The sequence below is a fragment of the Hibiscus syriacus genome, unplaced genomic scaffold (genome assembly GCF_006381635.1).
Source record: "Hibiscus syriacus cultivar Baekdansim isolate YM2019G1 unplaced genomic scaffold, ASM638163v2 tig00001238_pilon, whole genome shotgun sequence".
Lineage (NCBI taxonomy): Eukaryota > Viridiplantae > Streptophyta > Magnoliopsida > Malvales > Malvaceae > Hibiscus > Hibiscus syriacus.
The window spans coordinates 3,204-23,649 of NW_024061853.1; the positions used below are offsets into that span (position 1 = coordinate 3,204).

A 20,446-nucleotide genomic window follows, 5' to 3' on the forward strand; every position below is an offset into this window, starting at 1 on the left:
AAATTTAATTGGAATACTTATAATTATACAATACTAAATTTATTTTAAGAAAAACAATTTATTTAAAAAATAATCGCGTTAAGCTTTAAACAAATGTTTGACCGTTGACGAAGAACATTTTCTAGCTGGCCTTTTTTCATTAAACCCTGCAAATTAAAACTCCATAAAAAATTAGGCAACCGACCAAGTCGGGCAGGAAATGAGTTAAACATGACATTGACCATGCCCAAGTCTCCATGATATTTTATATTTTGACTCGATCAGTTCTGATTTCGAGATAATTTTTTTTAAAAAAAGTCAGATTCGAACCTGGTCAAATTTTCTAAAGGATGTGATCAAATGAAATCAAATTTGAGTAAAAAAACTAATCCGAATTGATTTAACATAATATTTTAATTATCATTTTCATATTCAGAAATAGTTACAATAATATCTATTTTTATATTAGATTCTTATTCTTACCTAATAAAAATGAATATATATAAGTCGGATTATGTGCGAGTTTTAATCTAAAATATCAAGTAGAATTTTGAGTCAAATCAAATACTAGGGAAAAGTTTTAATTTTCGAATCAGATTTATGGGCTAAAAATCCAATTGTAGCCGTGACCATTCCGTACTGCAAAGCAAAATAGTCAGAGTCCGACACAGATATAGGCATGGTAGGTCATCCTTTGGAATTGAAAAACCAATATTTATGAATGACATGGATAGTTGATTGTTTCAAAGTAAGAATTTCACAACATCAATCCTTTTTACATTCTATAATCACCATGCTGACCGGATAAGAAAATCTGATTTTCAATCGAGATTTTTTTTTACCAGAATGAATCATATTTTTAATTTACATCAGATACAAAACAACTCTCGAACACTATTATCTGTTGAAGCTTCAACCCAGAATTTTCCTGGAGGCTCGTATGATCTGTAGGAGTTTTAGCCGTGGAATGGTAATGGCCCCATCGAAGATCAACAGAGTTTTACGTCTCATGAGCTCGAAAGTGATCGACTAACATGGAGCAAGAAGAAATAATCTCAAAAGAAACAATTGAATTCTCTGTTTGTGTCGCCTTATATCTGCCGCCACTTCCAATTTTCCATTGCCTTGGCAAGTTCATCTGCTAACGATGCGGAGTTTTCAGCCCCGCTTTGTAGCTCTTCGGTTCACCTGCTGATTCTCTGATAAGGAGCCATAAAGAAGCATGGTTAAACTTGGAGATAAGCCAGAATCTGCTATATCAAGCGCGGTTCGAAAATTATATAGACATTTTATTCATTCGAGAAATGACAAGTTCATTTCATGGGAAATCCTTTATTACCTCCACCTTCTCCCCCCTCTCTGCCAGTTTATTTCTTGCATGTGCTGCTGCGGAAGAGGCATCCTGCAATATCAGATAATGGAGTCTGCTCAGAAAGCTATCACTGTGAAAAATCCGAATCGATAAAACCAAAAGGTGTCGAGATTGGTTACCCCGGTTTTCCTATATTTTGCAATGATTTCTTGAGCTGTGCGAACTCGGGGTGTTGAATCGTCTGGTGCATCTAGCAATCTTTCTCTGTCTGTTACTTTTCCTGCAAGGTAAAGTGAATGTTAGGCAATTTCATGTTAGAAGTTCAGGAATAAAGAAAAGCTGAGTTAGAAAGTCAGGTTTACCTCCTTTTGTTTTAACAGCTTCATGCGACGACGAGCTAGTCGCCGGTGGAGTTTCGATGATTTCGATGTCATCTGGTGCCAAAGGGAAAATGTTTTTGTCAGAGAAAAACCAAGAATTAAGAAAGCGTGTTCAATGTAACCGAGGACCGAACCTATGTCAAGCTCAATATCTTCCTGCTTAATAACAGTCTGGCTTGTGTCTATGAGTGAAGCCTTTAAAAATTTGCTCTCTAGATGAGTAAAATCAGAATCGGGTGTTGCGGATGCGTTCACTTTTCCTCCTTTAAAGCCTTTAACTATACCATCAAGAATACCTGGTGCCATACCCTGCGTTAATACGGTAAAACGATAGGCAGTTTTGTTTTGTCAGAAACTGAACTTAGAATAGATATTTCTACAGACCTGTTTCTTCTTCTGATTCGAAGAGAAACTAGTGGAAGCATTGGTAGCTGCTGCAAGAACCCGATCATGGAGACAAGGCAGAGATTCTGGAATCCTAGAAACATTACAAGTTCTCTGAATCATTTTTTCCCCATTAAATTCAAAACTTTCTCAACAGCATTGGTGTATTAAATGATGGTGGTACCTGAAATCATTAAGAGAGAGATGAATGCCACTTCGCATCCGCTCGTCTATTTATACCAAACATCAGGCATATATCACCAGACATAGAACAATTAATGTATGTTCTTAAACCGATATTAAATATGTCATGACATCGTCTGCTAAACAATGAAACGGCTTTCAAAAGAAAAAGATTCCAAAAGAATGTACCAGTGAAACTTGAGCATCATAAGTCACCAACTTATCCATGTTGGCCTTGTAGTTCCACATCAGGACTGACTTTATGGAGCTCTCTTAAACCAGTTCCAAGTCTGGCAAGGATCTGCATGGAGATAGGTAATAACATCGAGTGATTTGTAATCATGAGAATCACTTTAATTGATAACGAAATCAATACCCTAGTTAATGATATAAGGAATACACACACACACACACATATATCGAAATCTTACCTGATCTCGAGATCCCCTGTTTGAAACAATAAGAGCAGTCCACAAACTCTTTCATCTTTCTTAAAAGTGGTGGTTCAACAGCAAGGTTTCATATGATTTATCTTACGAAATGTTTTATCGTTCCCCTATAGAAATGAAGTCTCTTTAGCACACAAATGGAGGCACAACAATGTTACACAGAGAAGGCACTCAAGGCACCTGAATCAAAGACTTCATGGAGTACAACCGCAATGAATTTTCACAAAAAAGCAAAATAAGCGTATCAGGTGAGTGATCTGGAGAGGAGGGATGTTCAGTCCCAGATGAAGGAAGCGTCAAGATCAGCCTCACCCTTGGCAGTGCCAGTGGTATCCTTGATGGATTCATCCAGATGCTTCTCGCGGTCTAATACTGGAAAACTGCTCACTGGAGTTCAAAATACTATTAGAATTGTGTTTTTATACTAGGCGCAAAAGAAGTGCTAACTATAAGCATCCAGCTTTACTATGGTACTTGCCTGTAATGTACATGGAGAGTGCAGTTTCTTCTTTTTCAAGTGCCATGGATGAGAGTGTATCATCTCACCATTGGCACCATCAATAGAGAAAATTTTTGCATCCTTGGTTAAGATAAATATTATTTCCTCTTCAGGTTTGACTGCAACTTCTGTTTCCGGTTGTTCTTTGCCTTGTACATGGCTATGAGCATTTATAAACTCTAACCAAGACAATGACATGACCGAAGATGTCGAGCTAGAAATGCAGTCGGTAACAAACAAAATTGATGGCGAACTCACGTCAAGTACCGCAACCTGTGGTTGAAGCATAAAGAAGTATGAGTCCTGAAATAGAAAGCTAAAACACCACAATGACCTCACTTCTCGGACAAATGAAGAGTATGTCTCAAACAATGAGAAGACGAATGAAATTTACATGATCAACTCCAAATTCAACAACAAGCTTGGCTCCACAATTCCCAAACTTCAGGGCTTGAACTGGTGATTTGAGAAGGGAAAATACAGCTTTATACTTGGGTTCTTTTCCTTGATCACAGCTTTGGACTGTAAGGCAAGTTGAATGATATTAGTTCGAGAAAATAAAGCCTCCAACAAGAGCACTAATAGACGAAACCTTACCTTCAGATTTGGTCTCAGTGAAAGTGGAAGCTTGTTTTATTGGAGCTGCCAAGGTTACAAATGCGTACCTATACAAGACAATGTTAAAAACATATATAAAGCACTTGCTTAACACATAACCTTGAAACATTAAAAGAGGAAGAGAAAATGTGAAGAAATAGTTACGACCACACCACATTCATTTCCAACGGCCAAATTTAAGGTCTGCCAACAGCAGTATAGGGTTGTCACAGTAGCACTTGAACCAGCCACATCAGTACCTTGCACCTGCCATTCAATAGAAGTTGTTTGGTTCAAACAAAGTTGCATTGATAGAACACAATATTGCTGGAACTCACTTCTTCTAGGAAAAAGAGAAGTGTCAGTATAGGATATGATGCATCCCAGATCCGAATAGATCCATCCTGGTAACCAGCTATGTATAATCTGTCAATACAATTATCTTTAGTGACAGACAGTTGAGTGGGTACACCCCCTGTCAAGGGCCATTTTATTCCAGCAGTTGGGCTCGGTGTTAAGCCAGGTTTCGTTGTTGACACAAGCTGATGGAACAGGAGGGAAATGTTAGGCAAGAAACACTTGAGGGAACGCAAGGACTTCAAATAATGAACATATTTACAACAGAAACACCATACCTCTGAAAGAGATTTTGATGAGTTTCCACCAGCTGGTAGCACACTGAACTTTCCAACGGTCATTGATGGGTCAGTTGTAGGTATTACCATCGGAAATTCCACAGGACAAGTAAATCGTTTCCTCTCTTTCTCGAATAGCAAGGTAGACAAGTTCATACCATCATAAAGATGCAGTTGTCCAGGGTTTGTCAACACAAAAAGGTCAGTTTTGTGATTGCCCCCTGTTGCCGCAGCAGTTGGGGACAATATCATGTCAGCAAAAGAGCCAGTCAATGTAAGGTCCACACGACCAACACATCTAAGAGTGTCCGTCCCAGATGACCATTCAAGACTCAAAACCTGTATCAGTCGCATTAAGCTCTAAATATATCGAATCATAATTTTACAATATAGGTCCGAATTAACTTAACACAAATCAATGCTCAACAAAGTTTGATTGGCCACCATCAAAAAGCAAGAACAAAATTAATTTTGAATAAAAACTTCAAGTAATGACTCTTAAATGAATACAACCTCTTAATGAATGAGTTTTCTGTTAAATCTACCAAAATGCCAGTGAGAACTTTACACCCTTTTGGGACATATAGTCTATGCATTCGGAATTATTTAACTTCATTATATAAGATCCAGCAGACATTTTATTATATAGATTCTAGAATAGACAATGCCAAAATGTAATCAAGCGCATAACGCACAGTGAAGACTTCTTCAGATCCTATTTCATCACCACCATAGATACAACTTTGGCCATTATAATCATTGCGTGAACTATTGTTTGAGGACCATTGTAAGACAATGACCGGAAATCTCCTCTTGGCAGATGACAATTGCAGCTTAACGGCGTTTTTACTTTGTCCATTCTGTTCACCTTAGAAGGGGTAATACTTGTATTCGAAAACAAGATATCCCCATCTGTGTACCCCGCTGCGAGAATGGATCCATCAGAAGATGCCCAACAAATAGCACTTATCTCCTTTTCTTGGAGATGATGCTCAGATGTATCATCTTGGACATCTTAATCCACTGCATCTTTAACTGAAGATCCTTTCCACCTCCAATAAAGGGAATTTGAGATTTAGAAACATCCCAAAGAACTATCAAACCATTTGCATATGCAATTACGACTCCGCAAAAGAAAATAGTTCAAAATATTAAAGCAATGAGAAGATGCAAAATCAATCTTGACTGTTTGTCCTTATTGTCTATAGTAATTAGGTTCTAACTAAGATGATAGTTTCATCCTAGTACTGCTGCAGCCATATCGAGATGCTGATGGTAATGCATCAAACCATCCTAGTTCCATTCACAGATAGCATACACATGATAGTAATGGTGTACGATCAAATTCAAGCATTCTGGATAAACTGACTTGATATTATATTGAGACTCAGTCTTTATCAAGTCCAAAGGCTGAGCTAATAAGAGCAATTGCACCATACCTATCTCCAGAAGAATGGGGTTGAGGAAGAATGCCAACAATATGTTGGTCATCAGGAAATGAAAGTCCAGATGCTTCTGCAAGACAGTGAAAATAGTCAAATAAAAGAATGTTCTGAGCCAGTTTAAATTATTATTGACCATTAGAAAGGAACAAAGAAACTACCGCTTAAAGAATTTGCAGATATATTGTAGGGTAAGTGTGAAAGATTTTCATCTTCACCATCGAACTTAATCACTGACAGTAAACCATACCCATCTCGTATATACCTGTGAGAAAAGATAGAGCAACAAAGCATTAAGCATTGCCAAATACCACTTCCATAAGTACCGAACTTGCAGCTGATTTTATAAATATGTTAAATCATGATTTTGCAATCATATTATACATGAAACGTGAGCCACCAATTAGACAGAAGGCAGTAATGTTGGATTCCCACAGTAAACAACATGCTAGACACCTGTCCACCAAATTCCAGACCTGTAAAAAGATTAGGAACTTGTTTACCACATAATCGCTGCAAAGGTTATAAAGCATCAATACCTGAATATCATTGTCATTTGAGATGCCGATTAAAACGCCTTGGTTTTGTATGAACTGCCATGAAAATACTAAAGTTTAGTTCACAGCTATATGTCTACGAAAATGCACCTGAATGTTCCATATAGATTAAAATGTTAAGCAACATGTTCCGAATGCAATCTCGAACATAACTTTCATAGATGGAAAATCAAATTTATCTCAACAGCGAAGACTTCATCTTGGAGTTCCTTGAAGGAATTTACAGACTGAACTTTGAATTCATTAAGTACTAATAAATAACTACATAGCCAGAAAACCTTAAGAGAAAAAAAGTGCTGAACACAATCACACCTCTAAATATTTGTAAGGCAATTGCTTGGGAGATATGAGAAGTCCCTCAATTCCATCACCACCGATAACTTTAATCCGTCCATCTCTATAATAAATAGAAACCAAAATAGCAAGTAATGAAACACCATATTAGGGCCAAAAAAGAAATTGTAGATGAAGATATTCTTCAAGATATACTTAAATAGTCAAAATTTGAAACATTCTTTTCTACGACATTCAAATGATCAATATGATTTCTTAATCCTAAAAGGAAGAATACAAATTGATAATGCTTAGCACTTAAATCTTGAAACTCACAAAGTCCCAATAGCCAAGAGGCGCTGAATATGATCAAAAGCAAGAACCGATGAAGTAGAAGGGATCCCATAGTGGATAGCAACTCGCAAATCCAAATCTTCCGGTTTCAAATCCCCACGCTGCACATTTTTCTGAAACAAAGAAACTCACATAAGATGATTACTAACAAAAAAGGTAAAATCTAAAACTAAAACTAAAAGCAAGGAATTTCATTTCTTTTGGACCTGGGGATGGTGAACCGCTTTCTGAAGCGAGCGTTTAGCCAACATGGTAAATCCGAATTGAGGTGAATCTTTCTCTTTTTCTGTTACAAAGTTTCTGGGGATGTTTGGTTTGGATCAAAGACTTGTTTTTTTCTTTTTGGTTTGCTTAGTTTCAGTGATTAACCCAATGAAAGACGTAAAAATGGAGACTTTGTCAAGCTCTAGTCAAAAAAGAATATAGCTTGTTTTATCAAAATAAGTAAAACAAAAAAAGCTTGCCTTGCTATTCTACTGCTGTTGGTCCACTTGCCGTCTCCTCATGGGTGTTAATTTTCTGCAGTTCAAATGAAAGTAATGAACTTTGTTTGACAGCTGTTAGGATGTGATTGTAGGAAATTTCAAATAAAATCGTTGCATAATATAGGAAACTCTTCTAATAGCTTTCGGATTTTGGATTCGTTGTCGACTGCTTGACTAATATTATTTATAATAAAGTTTTATTGCAAATGGGGATGTAGCTCAGATGGTAGAGCGCTCGCTTAGCATGCGAGAGGTACGGGGATCGATACCCCGCATCTCCAGTTTCTTTCCTTTTTCAATACGCCCAAGATTTTACATTATTGCGATCTTATTGCCACCATATACACAAGTATTACATGAGAGTATTATACAAGGTTGATGGGCACGGCCACTTCATGCCCTCTTAAACATAACCTTCAATGGCTCATCGGCAAGCACCAGGCGCCTATTCCCATTATCAATAAAGACACCCAATTCTCCACATACAGGTCTGCAGATATCGCACACCCCGGGGCAGAAAACAAGCTTATAATCATCTTCAAATCTTTCGATTTTAAACCAGTTGTTCAGAGTTTCACGCCCAAGGTTACCTTAACACCGCCTGTTGCCACCGAGAACTTTTGTAACGATTCATCGAAGGTAAGTGTCCACAGAGTGGTTTGGACACAGGTTGAAGAAGCATTGAATATGACGTTGAGATCAGTGGATACACCGTACACGTACAACACCACCTTGCTGCTCGACGTTCACTGGCGAGAAATATAATGGGAGACCGTTTGACACTTCCTGCTGCTCTTGAACGACGACCAGCGGGCACCCGGTCTCGGTGTCGGCGCTGTCGAGAGTGAGCCCGCCTCCTCTACCGCGGATCACCGGTAAAACGTAGTTATCGATGCCTGTTCGGTGCTCTTGACCCGACTAGTTGAGCACTGCATCGGGTTCATCAGTGGCTATTGTTGAGCTAAAGAGAGGAAAGTAATTGCTAAAAATAATGCGGTCTTCATTGTGTTTGTGATGCCTAGCTTCTGTTGATTTGTGCCTTGATGTTCAAGGCATTTATAGAGCTAGTGGCCAGTGGGTAACTCAGAGGCATAATCAAAGATCTTCATGAACTTAGGCAAGAACGAGTTGCCTTTTGTGGACCAAATCATGATGGATAGAGAGATGTTCAGAGTATATCGTATTTTTTGGAAATTTTATTTTTTTTATTATTTATATAATTTTTTGTAATTTTTATTAACGACCTAATTTTGTATCCTTAAAATTTTTATTATTAGTTTTTAAACTTGTATTCATCACATAAATTTATGTATTCGTCCCTTAACCAAACACTTCCTGATATCATGAATCAACTAAAAACAATTTTTTATATCAAATTGTATTCAATCTAAAATTTTGGATACTTGAAAATTCAAATCACTAAAATTATGATTCGAATCTGATTAAAAAAAACTATATATTCAAATTGTTCGAATATATAAATTTTCGGATTGAATATCCAAATATTTGGATCCGAACATAAAATTTAATTTAATAAAAAAATAAATTTTATATTTAGTGAATTTATGCAACATCCTAATTGCATCTACTATATAATATATTCAATTATCCTCATGTAATAATCCGCATGTAATAAACAATTAAACATCCTAATTTTTATTGGGTTATAAAGGTTTAGTGGACTCACTTATTGAGCTAGAAAACTGTCTAAACTCCAAATGTTCAATTTTTATCGGATTTTCGAATATATGAAATTAGAATTTAATTTGTTCGTATTCGATCTAATTATTATTTTTTTAGACTGATTCTAATTATCTGAAAATTAAAAAAAAGATTAGATATTCGAAATTTTAAATCGGATCAATAGATTAGATTGATTGGATTCACACCCTAATTGTGATACGGATTTGCTCAATACGTGAAGCTACCATGTTGCTTGCAGCAAAGAAGAAGAAGAAAGTCATGGGATATTGGCCATATTCAAAATTGAAGGTCGTCTAACTAGTGGATGTAATTGTTTTCATTTATCAAATTGTCTATGAAGAAACATTTTAAATCTTCAAGTCTAAACTTTGTGAAATTTTCAAAGTTATTGCATTTTATCTTTTGTATGCATGGTTCCCTCGGTTCTAACGTTTTGCTTTGACTTAATTCGAATCGATTCACGTCATACATCTTATTTTAATAGGTGCGTCTCCTAGTCAGAATTTTCTGAATACACAAGAACTCGAACTCAAAACGTTATTTAAACAATATCAAATTTGACTTTAAATATGAACAAATTTCGATCCAATTTATACATATTTAGTTTCATATTAAAGTACGAATTTAATCCTCAATCATTAATTAAAGTAAAAAAATCTTATTATTATCATCTCATTTTGATCCTGTTTAAATTTCTCATCATTAATCTTCACATCTAACATGAATTCGAGAATTTGAAGAAGAAAAAAAATTAACAAAATTGATTAGTGATTACTATATTTTAATTAAGCAACTTTGCTAATATTATTATTCAAACGCTTGAACATATTTTTAATAAAAAATGTTTGAATATATTTTAATAGTATGAGGTGATTACAAAATAATATTTGTTCAGAACTTTTTTAACACATTAAGAACGCATACACACCTTGCAGACACACATAGTTACACGAACCTAGAACCTCTAAGAAGAATAACATTCTTTTTTTACTATCAAAACCACTTGATGAGTCCGTTTGAATATATTTTAACTAGGTTTAATACAAAATTAAATATCTAAATTATGTCTCGAAAAACGTTTTACTACGTAAGGAATTTTGTGCTAAAAATATTTGTATAATATTTTTTTATTACCATTTTAAGTGTTCAGACATTTACCGCTGTTAAAAAAACTCATTAAATGACTCATGTGCCCCCCATCATTCCCTTCTTCTGTGCTCCCCATCATCCCCATCCTTCAATTAATTATATTTAATAATAAATTTGGGACATTTAATAATAATTTTGAGATTATGATTAGGAATTTAGTTATTAGGTTTAAGGATTTATATTTAGGATTTTATAGATTTAGGGAGATTTTGATGTTCGATTTGTTGTAAAAGTATGAGCGTTTTTGTCGTGGGTGGTTGGCTGATCACACACCGTTGGGTGTTCGACCGATTGACAACGTTGGTGGTGGCCGTCGACAGCAACGAGACTAAAATGAATGTTTTAAAAGTTTTGAGTTTTTTTAAGATTTGAAAAAAATTAGATTTTTATAAAATTAGATTTTTTATTTTAAATAAAAATTCTCAAAATTACCAGGACGTGACATGTGTCACTTAATGGAGATTTTTAAAGGCAATTAATGTTCGGGTACCTGAAAATATAACAGAGAAAACGTTAGAAACTTATTTTTAGCAAAAAAAAATTAGACACTAAAATTTTTCGATACATATCTAAGTCTTTTTTATTAAGTCAATAAAAAAGTGTTCAAACTATACTTCAAAAAATGTTTTAGTGCCTAAAGAATTTATCGCTAAAAATAAATGTCTAACATTTTATCTATTACAATATTACTATTTTAGATGTCTAGGTGTTAACCACTGTTTAAAAAATCAATAAATGACACATGTCGTGTCATGTTCGGTAATATTGATATTTTTAAGATGTGTATTTTAACAAAAGGCTCAGATCTTTTTGGGTAAAATACGTCTCATACCATTTAATTATGTGTTTAATTATAAATGAGTTACTCAATTAAAAAATATTACAAATGTCACTGACCATTAAAATCGAAACAAATGTTTCATTTGTCTTGGTATAATAAGAACTTTAATCTCAAAATGTATACATTTTTTTATCAATTTAGTCTTAATTCAAAATAATCTAATAAATTTAACTGTTATATTTAGCCCCTTTTTTATGATACCATAAATCAAGCGAGTTTGTTTGATCAAAGTAGCAGCTGAATAATTGCATTTCACCATAAAACAACAACAAGATAATTAAGTTGTTATTATACCAAGAAAATAATATAACATTTATGACAAAAGAACCAGTAATTTAAGAGAACAACAAAGTCAAAATTGATAGAATTTTAAATATAAAGAATTAAATTAATTTTTTATTAATATAAGATGATTATAAGGTAATATTTGTTCTAAAGATCCTCTACTATTTGACAATTAAAGCTCAAACACCCTTGCAATATATGTTACTCAAACTTGGAACTACTAGAGATAACAACATCCCTTTAACCACTAAAATATTTGGTTCATGTAATTTATTATTTTAAATTAAAATCAAAATAATATAATGTATAAATCTTAGAACTAAAACTATTTTTATAACATTACAATTACAAAATTATTAATATCCACATTATTATAACATTAAATTAAAATCATATTATTATATCTTTTATTATTTAACATCCATATTTATAACATTACAATTACATTATCAGGTAGAAAACATAATCTTTTAACAACTTTTAAAAGTTTTTAAATATATTTATTCTATGAACTTACATTCGGTGGACATTGCAATTACTTTCTTAAGTTATTAATATATATTAATTGTGAATATAAAATGTTAAAATTGATCTTTTGAGTCGTCGAAAATTACAAAGTAATTATTGATTATGAATTTTTAGACAAAAAAGCTTACGTCATAATTAATTCATGTTATATTTTAATTGTAATCCTAAAATTCTTAACTTTTAATATTTTAATAATATATATATATATATATACTTAAACTCATCGAATGATTTTTGTAGTAAAAGATAATATTATCTTTTTAGAGGTTTTGGATTCGAGCAGTTATGTATATAAAATGTACACAATATTAATAAATTAAAAAATCTAAATAAATATGATCTTATAATTATCTCATAATATTAAAAAAATGTATTTAATTCATGTTATAATCTAGTTTTTATTTCTTACAACCTCATCATATATTTCTAAATCAGCCGTTGAAGAAATGGAGCATTCAACTACTACATACTGTTACTCTTTCTGTGAACCACAGGTGGACCTTTCAAAAACGACATGAACCACCACAGGGACTCATTAAGCTACAAACTAGACAAGGATTGCTAGTGTGTACCGTAAAAGATTAAATAATTCTCGAAATTAAACCATTAGTTCATGAGCTAGACTTTCTACCTTAACAGAAGTCATTCCTGGTTAGTTTGAACCGTAAAAGATACTGCAAGGCTACATCAGCTTCCCCCCTCAAGCGTGAGAAAACACAATGTAGCTTGCACAGTAAGGAAGAAACACAAGGATGTTAGCCTTTGAACATACTTTCTACCTTCCATCATACTGATAAGCAAAAGATGTTGAACGCCATAACCATAGCTTTAGCTTAACTCCTACTCGTAAAAAGAAAAACACTCATAAATAAATAAAGCTACCTCTCATTTTTTTCTCATCTTTTCTCTTTGAACATGAGCTTTGTAGCATCATCATCTCCTTCAGCAGTCATGATGAAATCATGCAGAGGAAAGCTACCTCTTTCTATTATCACAGTTGCACTATGCAGCTTTGCTTTCCTTGCTCTCTTATATACGGAAAGACTAAGCTTCATCTCTTCGAATTCTCTTCTCAGTTCTAGATCCTGTGCTAGAAGAAGTTCTGCTGTAAAAGCTAGTAAGTGATTCAACAGCCTTTTTTCTTCTAGCAGATAGGGTTTAGTTCTATAACTGTGTGATTAATTTGCAGAGAAAATGGTGGGAAACCCTGAACTCGACGACAGGTTCGAGTTCGACCCGGAAGAATGCGACATAACTCGGGGGAAGTGGGTGTTCAACCGTTCTATCAAGCCTTTGTACACCGATAGGAGTTGCCCGTACGTGGAGAGGCAGTTTTCTTGTGAAAAAAATGGACAGCTTGAGTTTGATTACCGTCATTGGGAATGGCAGCCAGACGACTGTTACTTGCCTAAGTAAGCAACATTTTGTTCCTTTCATTTGAGTTGATTGCAGTCTATATAACTCAATATTTAAATTAGTCCAAAAAAATTTAAATGTTTTAATTGATTTTAAAATATTATTGTACATAAAATTAAAAAAATATACTTAAACCGCTAAAATGTAATATATGTTTAGAATATTTCTGATCCTATTGACAATGCACATACACACAATTGTTCGAACTCAAGTCCTCAAGAGATAATAATATTATCTTTTAACACTAAGGTCATTTAATGGATTCTACTATATGGTAAATTTAAATTAGAATTGAAGAAACATAATTAATACAATATTGATGTTTGAAAATTTAAACCCGAACTAGAGTGTTTCAAACTTTAAAATTAATTTAAGAGGACTTCGGGTGCAATTAACCTTTTTTCCATTTCATTCTTTTGTTTTTTCCTTCTAATGTTTTCTTTTTATTTATAGATTTGACCCAGAAGTTGCACTCGAAAAGCTTAGAGGGAAGAGGCTAGTCTTCTCAGGGGATTCCCTTCAAAGAAATCAATGGGAATCTTTCGTTTGTATGGTGGAATGGACTATTCCTCCCGAAAAGAAATCTATGACACTAGGCAAAGTTCATAATGTCTTCAAAGCCAAGGTATAGTCTTCATTATTGCGCCTTCCACATTGCTTTAAGGTAAATCTCACACTTCACTGACCCTCTTTAGGTCAAACATAAGTAGGCAGTGCCGAAACTCGGAGATAGAGTTTGGGGGGGCAAACTCAAAATTTTAAAAATTTTGGAAGTTTAAATTAAGATTTTTAAAAATGTTGAAGAGTTTAGATTATATTTTTTTCCAAAAAAAATTAGGGTCTAACTACAATTTTTGAAAATTTAAGAGGCTTTATGAGAATTTTTTTTAAATATGGGAGGGGATTTAATTAAGAATATTAGAAGAATTTTAAATTTAATTTGAATTTAAAAAAAATTGAGTAGTCAAATTGAATTATTTAAAATTTTGAAAGGTTAAAATTAGATTTTTTTTTTAATTTTAGGGGGCATGACCCCCTCTAATCTAGCTTATGTTCTGCACCTGTAAGCAGATTTTATCCGAAGATAGTCAAATTACTCGAATCCGACAAATTTTGATGAGTTAATAGTATACAACTTAACCGACCCTGTTAACACTTTTTTTTCTCTGTTTAGGAATATAATGCAACAATTGAGTTTCATTGGGCTCCATTTCTAGTTCAATCCAATACGGATATTAATATCAAGGAAGCGAAGAAGAGAATCATCAAAGTAGATTCAGTTTCAAATACCTCAAAAGACTGGGAAGGAGCTGATATCCTTGCCTTCAATACTTACGTTTGGTGGATGTATGGCATTAGGGTCAAAACATTGTAAGTTCTCCTCTGCCTATCCTTGTATCTGTTCCGAGTCAAGCTTGATTAAAACCTGGTATTCTACATTTAGTTCGATCTCAATCGAATACAGTTGTTTGAATTTGAATTCGACTCGATTAAAGTTTATTTACACAATTTATATAATTTAACCTACATTTAGATTCGAACTCGCAACTTTTTACATTATTTTGTGATTTAAGAACAGGTGGGGTTCGTTCGCCAATGGTGAAGAGGGTTATGCACAGCTGGACACACCGGTTGCCTACAAAATTGGACTGAAGACATGGGCTAACTGGATCGATTCAAACATAAATCCCAACAAGACACGTGTTTTCTTCACGACTATGTCCCCTACTCATTCAAAGTACCGTTTTATTTCTCATATTCCTTTTCTTGGTTAAATTTATGATTTTGATCCTTCTACTTTGCTTAAAAGCTACTTTAGTTTGAGATAATTGCACAAGACGTCTCCAAACTATGATCACATTATGAATTATTTTTGAACTTTAAAATATTTAAGATCGATTCTCAAACTATGATCCCCGTCCTAATTTAATCCCTAAATCATACAATATTTTGAATGAATATGCTGCCAACGCTACTGGTTGAAAATTGATATACTTTTTAGGGTCTATGGAATGAACATGTCTAGAAGACTAGAATCTTCAAAAATAGATAAATCTTATTAGGTTACAAGTTCAATTCTCGTGACCTCTAAAATTCAATAAAACTAACGACAATCTAGAATGCTTTAAAGTTTTGGGATTAATTTAGAATGAGATCATAGTTTGAGGATTGGCATAAAACGTTTTAAAGTTTATAGAATTAAAAAAGTCATAGTTTGGGGACTGATATATAATATTTTAAAATAAGTCATATTATGTATTTCGTTTAAACACATGTTAACTATTGCGTTTAAAATGCTAAGGTGATTTTTTTTATTAAATATTATCCATTCACACACACACACACAAATGTATTATAGCTGAAATAGTTAATGGTGTCAGTAATTTGGACAAATCAGTAGATGAACAAATTATACGAAATTAAAGTAGAAAATCAAAGTCAAAATTTAGACATATCAGGGGACCAAAATCCTAATTTGACCTTTCCTTCGAACGCTAATTTTATTGTGCAGGAGCCAGGAGTGGGGGAGGGAAGATGGGCTGAAATGCTTCAACGAATCAGAGCCATTGAAGAAGAAGAATTTCTGGGGAAACTTCGCCGCAAACAAGGAGATGATGAGCGCAGTGGATGAAGTGATGAAGAAACTGAAAGTTCCAATTTCGGTTCTTAACGTAACGCAACTTTCAATGTACAGAGTCGATGCACATTCATCCATTTATACAGAGACCGGGGGAAAGCTTCTGACGCCCGAGGAAAGAGCAGATCCAAAGAAACATGCCGATTGCATCCACTGGTGCTTGCCTGGAGTTCCAGATACATGGAATCAGATACTCTTTGCACATTTGTAGCCAGAACAAGGTTAAAACAAAACAGATAAAGTTTATGTACCAGTTATGTGCTATTACTTTTGTATCTGCAAGTTGTATTCTTTAGCCAGTTAAGAAATTTTGCATGGAATGTTGCATTATTCACCACTGTGCCGATTATCCAGTTATCTTCTTTGCTTGTCTACATCTTCTTGATCATTGAGAGTGCATTCCCTTCGATGATTTCTCTTCGAAACCCCAAATGCATGCATGGATAGATCGACGGGCCGACGAGCCGCCCTAAAAATTTCAAACTTTCAAAATATGAGCTACTGCCACGAAGGGATTTGATACATGATCCACTGGGATTAAACACGAGGCCATTGTTAGACCCTCGTGGTTTCTTGATACCAGAACACGACCTTTCATGGAATCCATCCGTTGAGGTAGGGAGGAGTAAACAAAATTCGATTTAACTCGAAAATTTTAAATTTTTTTGACTTGATCCAATGCTAAAAAACCTCGACTCGACTCATAATTTCATAAACTTGACTTGAATTAACTAGAAAAAAACATTCAAATAAAATTTGAGTTATAGAATAGCAACCGACTAACTCAAACTTTTAAATAATTAGTGGATTGATTTTCAAGTTTTAGATGAGCTCTTTAACTTTACATGATATATGTATATTACATATGAAATAATATGAAGAAATATATATGAATATCACGTATGGTTATAGGAAGTAGTTCAATTGAAATTAATTAGGACCATATCTGATTCGGTATACCTGTTAATGTTAGGCATATGTTATGTACAGTGTAAAATACCCAGAAATGGATTCTGGAGGTTTCTGAGAAAATTTTCCTATGACCAACATAAAGAATCACACTTTGTTCATTAACAGCCTGTGGAAAGTTTTGTCATAGTTTTTGAACAATCTAAGTTGAGCTCCTTTTCCATTTATTTCTATTGGTTGTTTCTTGTTTGTTTACTTGCATTGATCACTGCTCCATAATTTTTGCGAGAAACCCTAAAGGGTTTAGTTTATCTTTCTTTTTGGATTCTTGATTTTTCAGTCCTGCATTCCAGAGATTTGCTGTGAGGACACCAAGGAAGATAGAGGATATCTCCAGTATCGGTATGTGCTTGTTTCATCCGTTGCTATGGTCTTTTTCGACACTCTGTTTGTGAATTTATCCATCTTTATCCCACAAAAAGCCGACGAAAGAACTACTGATGTTCGGCTTTGGTTCGTGCAGCTGCAAAGAAGAGGGAAGAACTTGTTGAACAAATGAAAGAAATCTCGAAGAACATGGAGGTCAGATACAATTGTTTATCCGATAAGGTAAAATACGCAGAGTTTGATTCCCACGAAATAAGATGACAAAATGATCTGAAATAACTCAAATTTATCCGAGTAACTTGAAACTGTCGTATAATTTTTAAAAGGTTTAATACAAAAATAAGTGTCTAAATTATGTATCGAAAAATAGTTTAGTGTCTAAAGAATTTTTCGTTAAAAATAGGTGTATAATGTTTTCTCCATTACCATTTTAAGTTTCCGGATGTCAATCATCGTCAAAAATCTCCGTTAAGTAATATGTGTCACGTTTTGGTATTTTTTTTAAAAAAAAAATTAAAATAAAAAAATAGAAAATATGTTTTAAAAAACCTTAATTTTTTTCAATTCTTAAAAAAAACTCAACTTTTAAAACTTTAATTTTAATCTCGTTGTAACAATCGGTTGCCACCAATGCATTGATTGGCTGAACACCCAACAGCGTGTGGTTGACCAACTACCCACGACCAAAACCCTTGTACTTTTGCAATCAATTGAACACCTAAAAACGGTGTAAATGAAATATTTTATTTTAGGGTTTTGAAAAATTTATGTTTAGGAATTTATAGATTTAGAGGGATTTGGTGTTCAATCGGTTGCGAAAGTATGGGGGTTTTCGTCATGGGTAGTAGGCTGGTTATATGTCGTTGGGTGTTCAGCCGATTGAGGTATTGGTAGTGGTCGGCGGTGGCAAAGGGATTAAAATTAAAGTTTTAAAAGTTGAGTTTTTTTAAGATTTATTTTTTTAATATATATATATATATATATTATTTTTATTTAAATAAAAATGCTCAAAATTACCAGAACGTGACATGTGTCACTAATAGAGATTTTTCGTGGCGGTTAATGCCCGGTCACTTAAAATGATAACGAAGAAATTGTTAAACACCTATTTTTAACAAAAAATTATTGAGGCATTAAAACATTTTTTTGAAGCATAGTTTGAGCAATTTTTTTATATTAAGCCTTTTTAAAATATATAACTTGGAAAAGTTGGTAAAAATTATAAGATTTTATAGCATTTCAATTAAAACTTTTCATTATACCAGAAAAGAACTTCTTAATTTTATTAGATTTTATAATATTTATTTGATTTAAAAATATAATTAATAATAAATTTTTAGAGTTTTTTTTTTAATTGAAAAGAAACTTTACCCAAAGGATTAAACAACAGTAAGCCTACAATACGGAGCGTCTTCAATGTCTCGCTCGTGAGAGATCCGAACTTCATCAGGAGTATTATCACATATAGTCGGCTGGAAACAATGAGGATCAGGTAGCTTCGCCATCTTGTCTGCAACCATATTTATTTCACGAGGAATCCAAACAATCTCAGTTACCCAGGCACGTCTTCGAAGACCTGCAATAGCACGCCACAAGTTGGACAGCTTGCTTGCAATCACATTGAATCTTGAGGAGTTCAAAATCATGTAACCAAGCTAGGCGTAAACCAATAATAATACCCCAAAGCTCCGTTTGTAAAGAGTTCGAAGTTCCAATATGTTGAGAGAAACCCATTATCCATATGCCCTCCCAATCGCGGATTACGCCTCTCACTGAACTTGCTCCTGTGGCTGGATGCAAGGCTCCATTAGTGTTAAGGCAGAACCAACCATGCGGCAGTCTTTTCCATTGATAAAAGCTAGGTTGCTTGAGCGGTAAAGGGGTTGTTGTCAAGTTACATCTGTTAAAATGCAACGCCCATGCCAAGCTATGATGCAGAACAATATCTTTTTCAGAAATTAAACCATGAAAAACTGTCATTTCGCCTTTTCCAAAGCTGCCAGATAATAGAGGAGAAGGTTAGGTTCCACGATAGTCACCATCTAGAGTAGTTGAAGAGAGATTTGCATATAACCAGTCCGGAAGTTCCAAATGAAAAAAAAAAGTCGCTGCTAGAGTTTGTTGAATAACTTGTACCCATAGGAGTTTGTTGGATCATAAACTTATCAATTATGGGAGCCTAAACCCAAACCCAAACTAAATTGATGTCATTACTTACATCATTTAATTAAAGATGCCATTGCTTACATCATTTAATTAATGATGTCATTGCTTACATCAATTTAGTTAGGTGAGAGTTAGATATTTGTTGAATTTGTAATGGTTTAAATTAGTTTATTTGTGTGGTGTAGGATTGTTCTTGAGTAGTATAAATACCCCTTCCCATTTTAGTTTTAAGCATCAAGAAAAATTAAGAGCTTCTAAGTGAGTGAATAAGCAAAGTCTTATAAGAGTGAGTTGTAGTTCTTGTTTTTGAGTGAGAGTACTCTTGTAATATTTGTTTGAGTTTCAATAAAAGTTGTTTGTGTGAGTGTTTTATTTCCAACAAAGTGGCATCAGAGAGAGTTGGAAAGATCGAAGGTCTCGACGAGAGGAATACGACGCCGCCATAATTTTCTCAATCTGAGTTCTGACGCACCGCCACGCACCGCCGGAAGACTGCTGCCAGAAAATCGAGTTGACTCACCGAGTTGAGCTGAGTCAGCCGAGTTGGAGCCCTTGACCGAGTTGTCCAAGTCCCTCCAAAGTTTTTTTTCATCGTTCCGGATTCATCCGTGTAATCGGATTTTACAAAATCTCATTATATTGAGAGATATGACAAATGGTATGGCACCATTCCAAGTTCCGACACTCAACAACAACAACTACGACAATTGGAGTATCAAAATGAAGGCACTTCTTGGATCACAAGATGTGTGGGATATCATAGAGAAAGGCTATAACGAGCATGCGGATGATGATGTTTTTGCTACTCTTACACCAGATCAAAAGACAACTTTGAAGGATTCAAGAAAGAGAGACAAGAAGGCTCTCTACCTCATCTATCAAGCATTAGATGAT

General features: G+C 34.1%; 1 protein-coding gene, 1 non-coding gene and 2 pseudogenes across 2 annotated transcripts; 2 read left to right on the forward strand and 2 right to left on the reverse strand.

Moving 5' to 3' along the window:
• Positions 1-679: 679 nt before the first annotated feature.
• LOC120123889 lies at positions 680-7,516 on the reverse strand (annotated as a pseudogene).
• A 221-nt stretch (positions 7,517-7,737) lies between these two features.
• Positions 7,738-7,810, forward strand: TRNAA-AGC. Its single transcript has one exon. It is a non-coding gene; the product is annotated as a tRNA-Ala (tRNA).
• Positions 7,811-7,922: 112 nt separating this feature from the next.
• Positions 7,923-8,533, reverse strand: LOC120123899 (annotated as a pseudogene).
• A 4,425-nt stretch (positions 8,534-12,958) lies between these two features.
• Positions 12,959-16,370, forward strand: LOC120123920 (protein trichome birefringence-like 3). The gene is made up of 6 exons (XM_039142709.1): positions 12,959-13,153; positions 13,226-13,448; positions 13,906-14,077; positions 14,627-14,823; positions 15,032-15,190; positions 15,965-16,370. Exons 1-6 carry the CDS (start codon positions 12,988-12,990, stop codon positions 16,299-16,301), a joined length of 1,254 nt encoding a protein of 417 aa, XP_038998640.1. The 5' UTR covers positions 12,959-12,987; the 3' UTR covers positions 16,302-16,370.
• Positions 16,371-20,446: the final 4,076 nt, after the last annotated feature.

Excerpts from the sequence above, each read along its gene's own strand:
- LOC120123920 (XM_039142709.1), top strand. The coding sequence starts at position 12,988 with ATGATGAAATCATGCAGAGGAAAGCTACCTCTTTCTATTATCACAGTT. Across the intron at positions 14,824-15,031 it reads GGCATTAGGGTCAAAACATT|GTGGGGTTCGTTCGCCAATG; the intron begins GTAAGTTCTCCT and ends ATTTAAGAACAG. Across the intron at positions 15,191-15,964 it reads ATGTCCCCTACTCATTCAAA|GAGCCAGGAGTGGGGGAGGG; the intron begins GTACCGTTTTAT and ends TTTATTGTGCAG.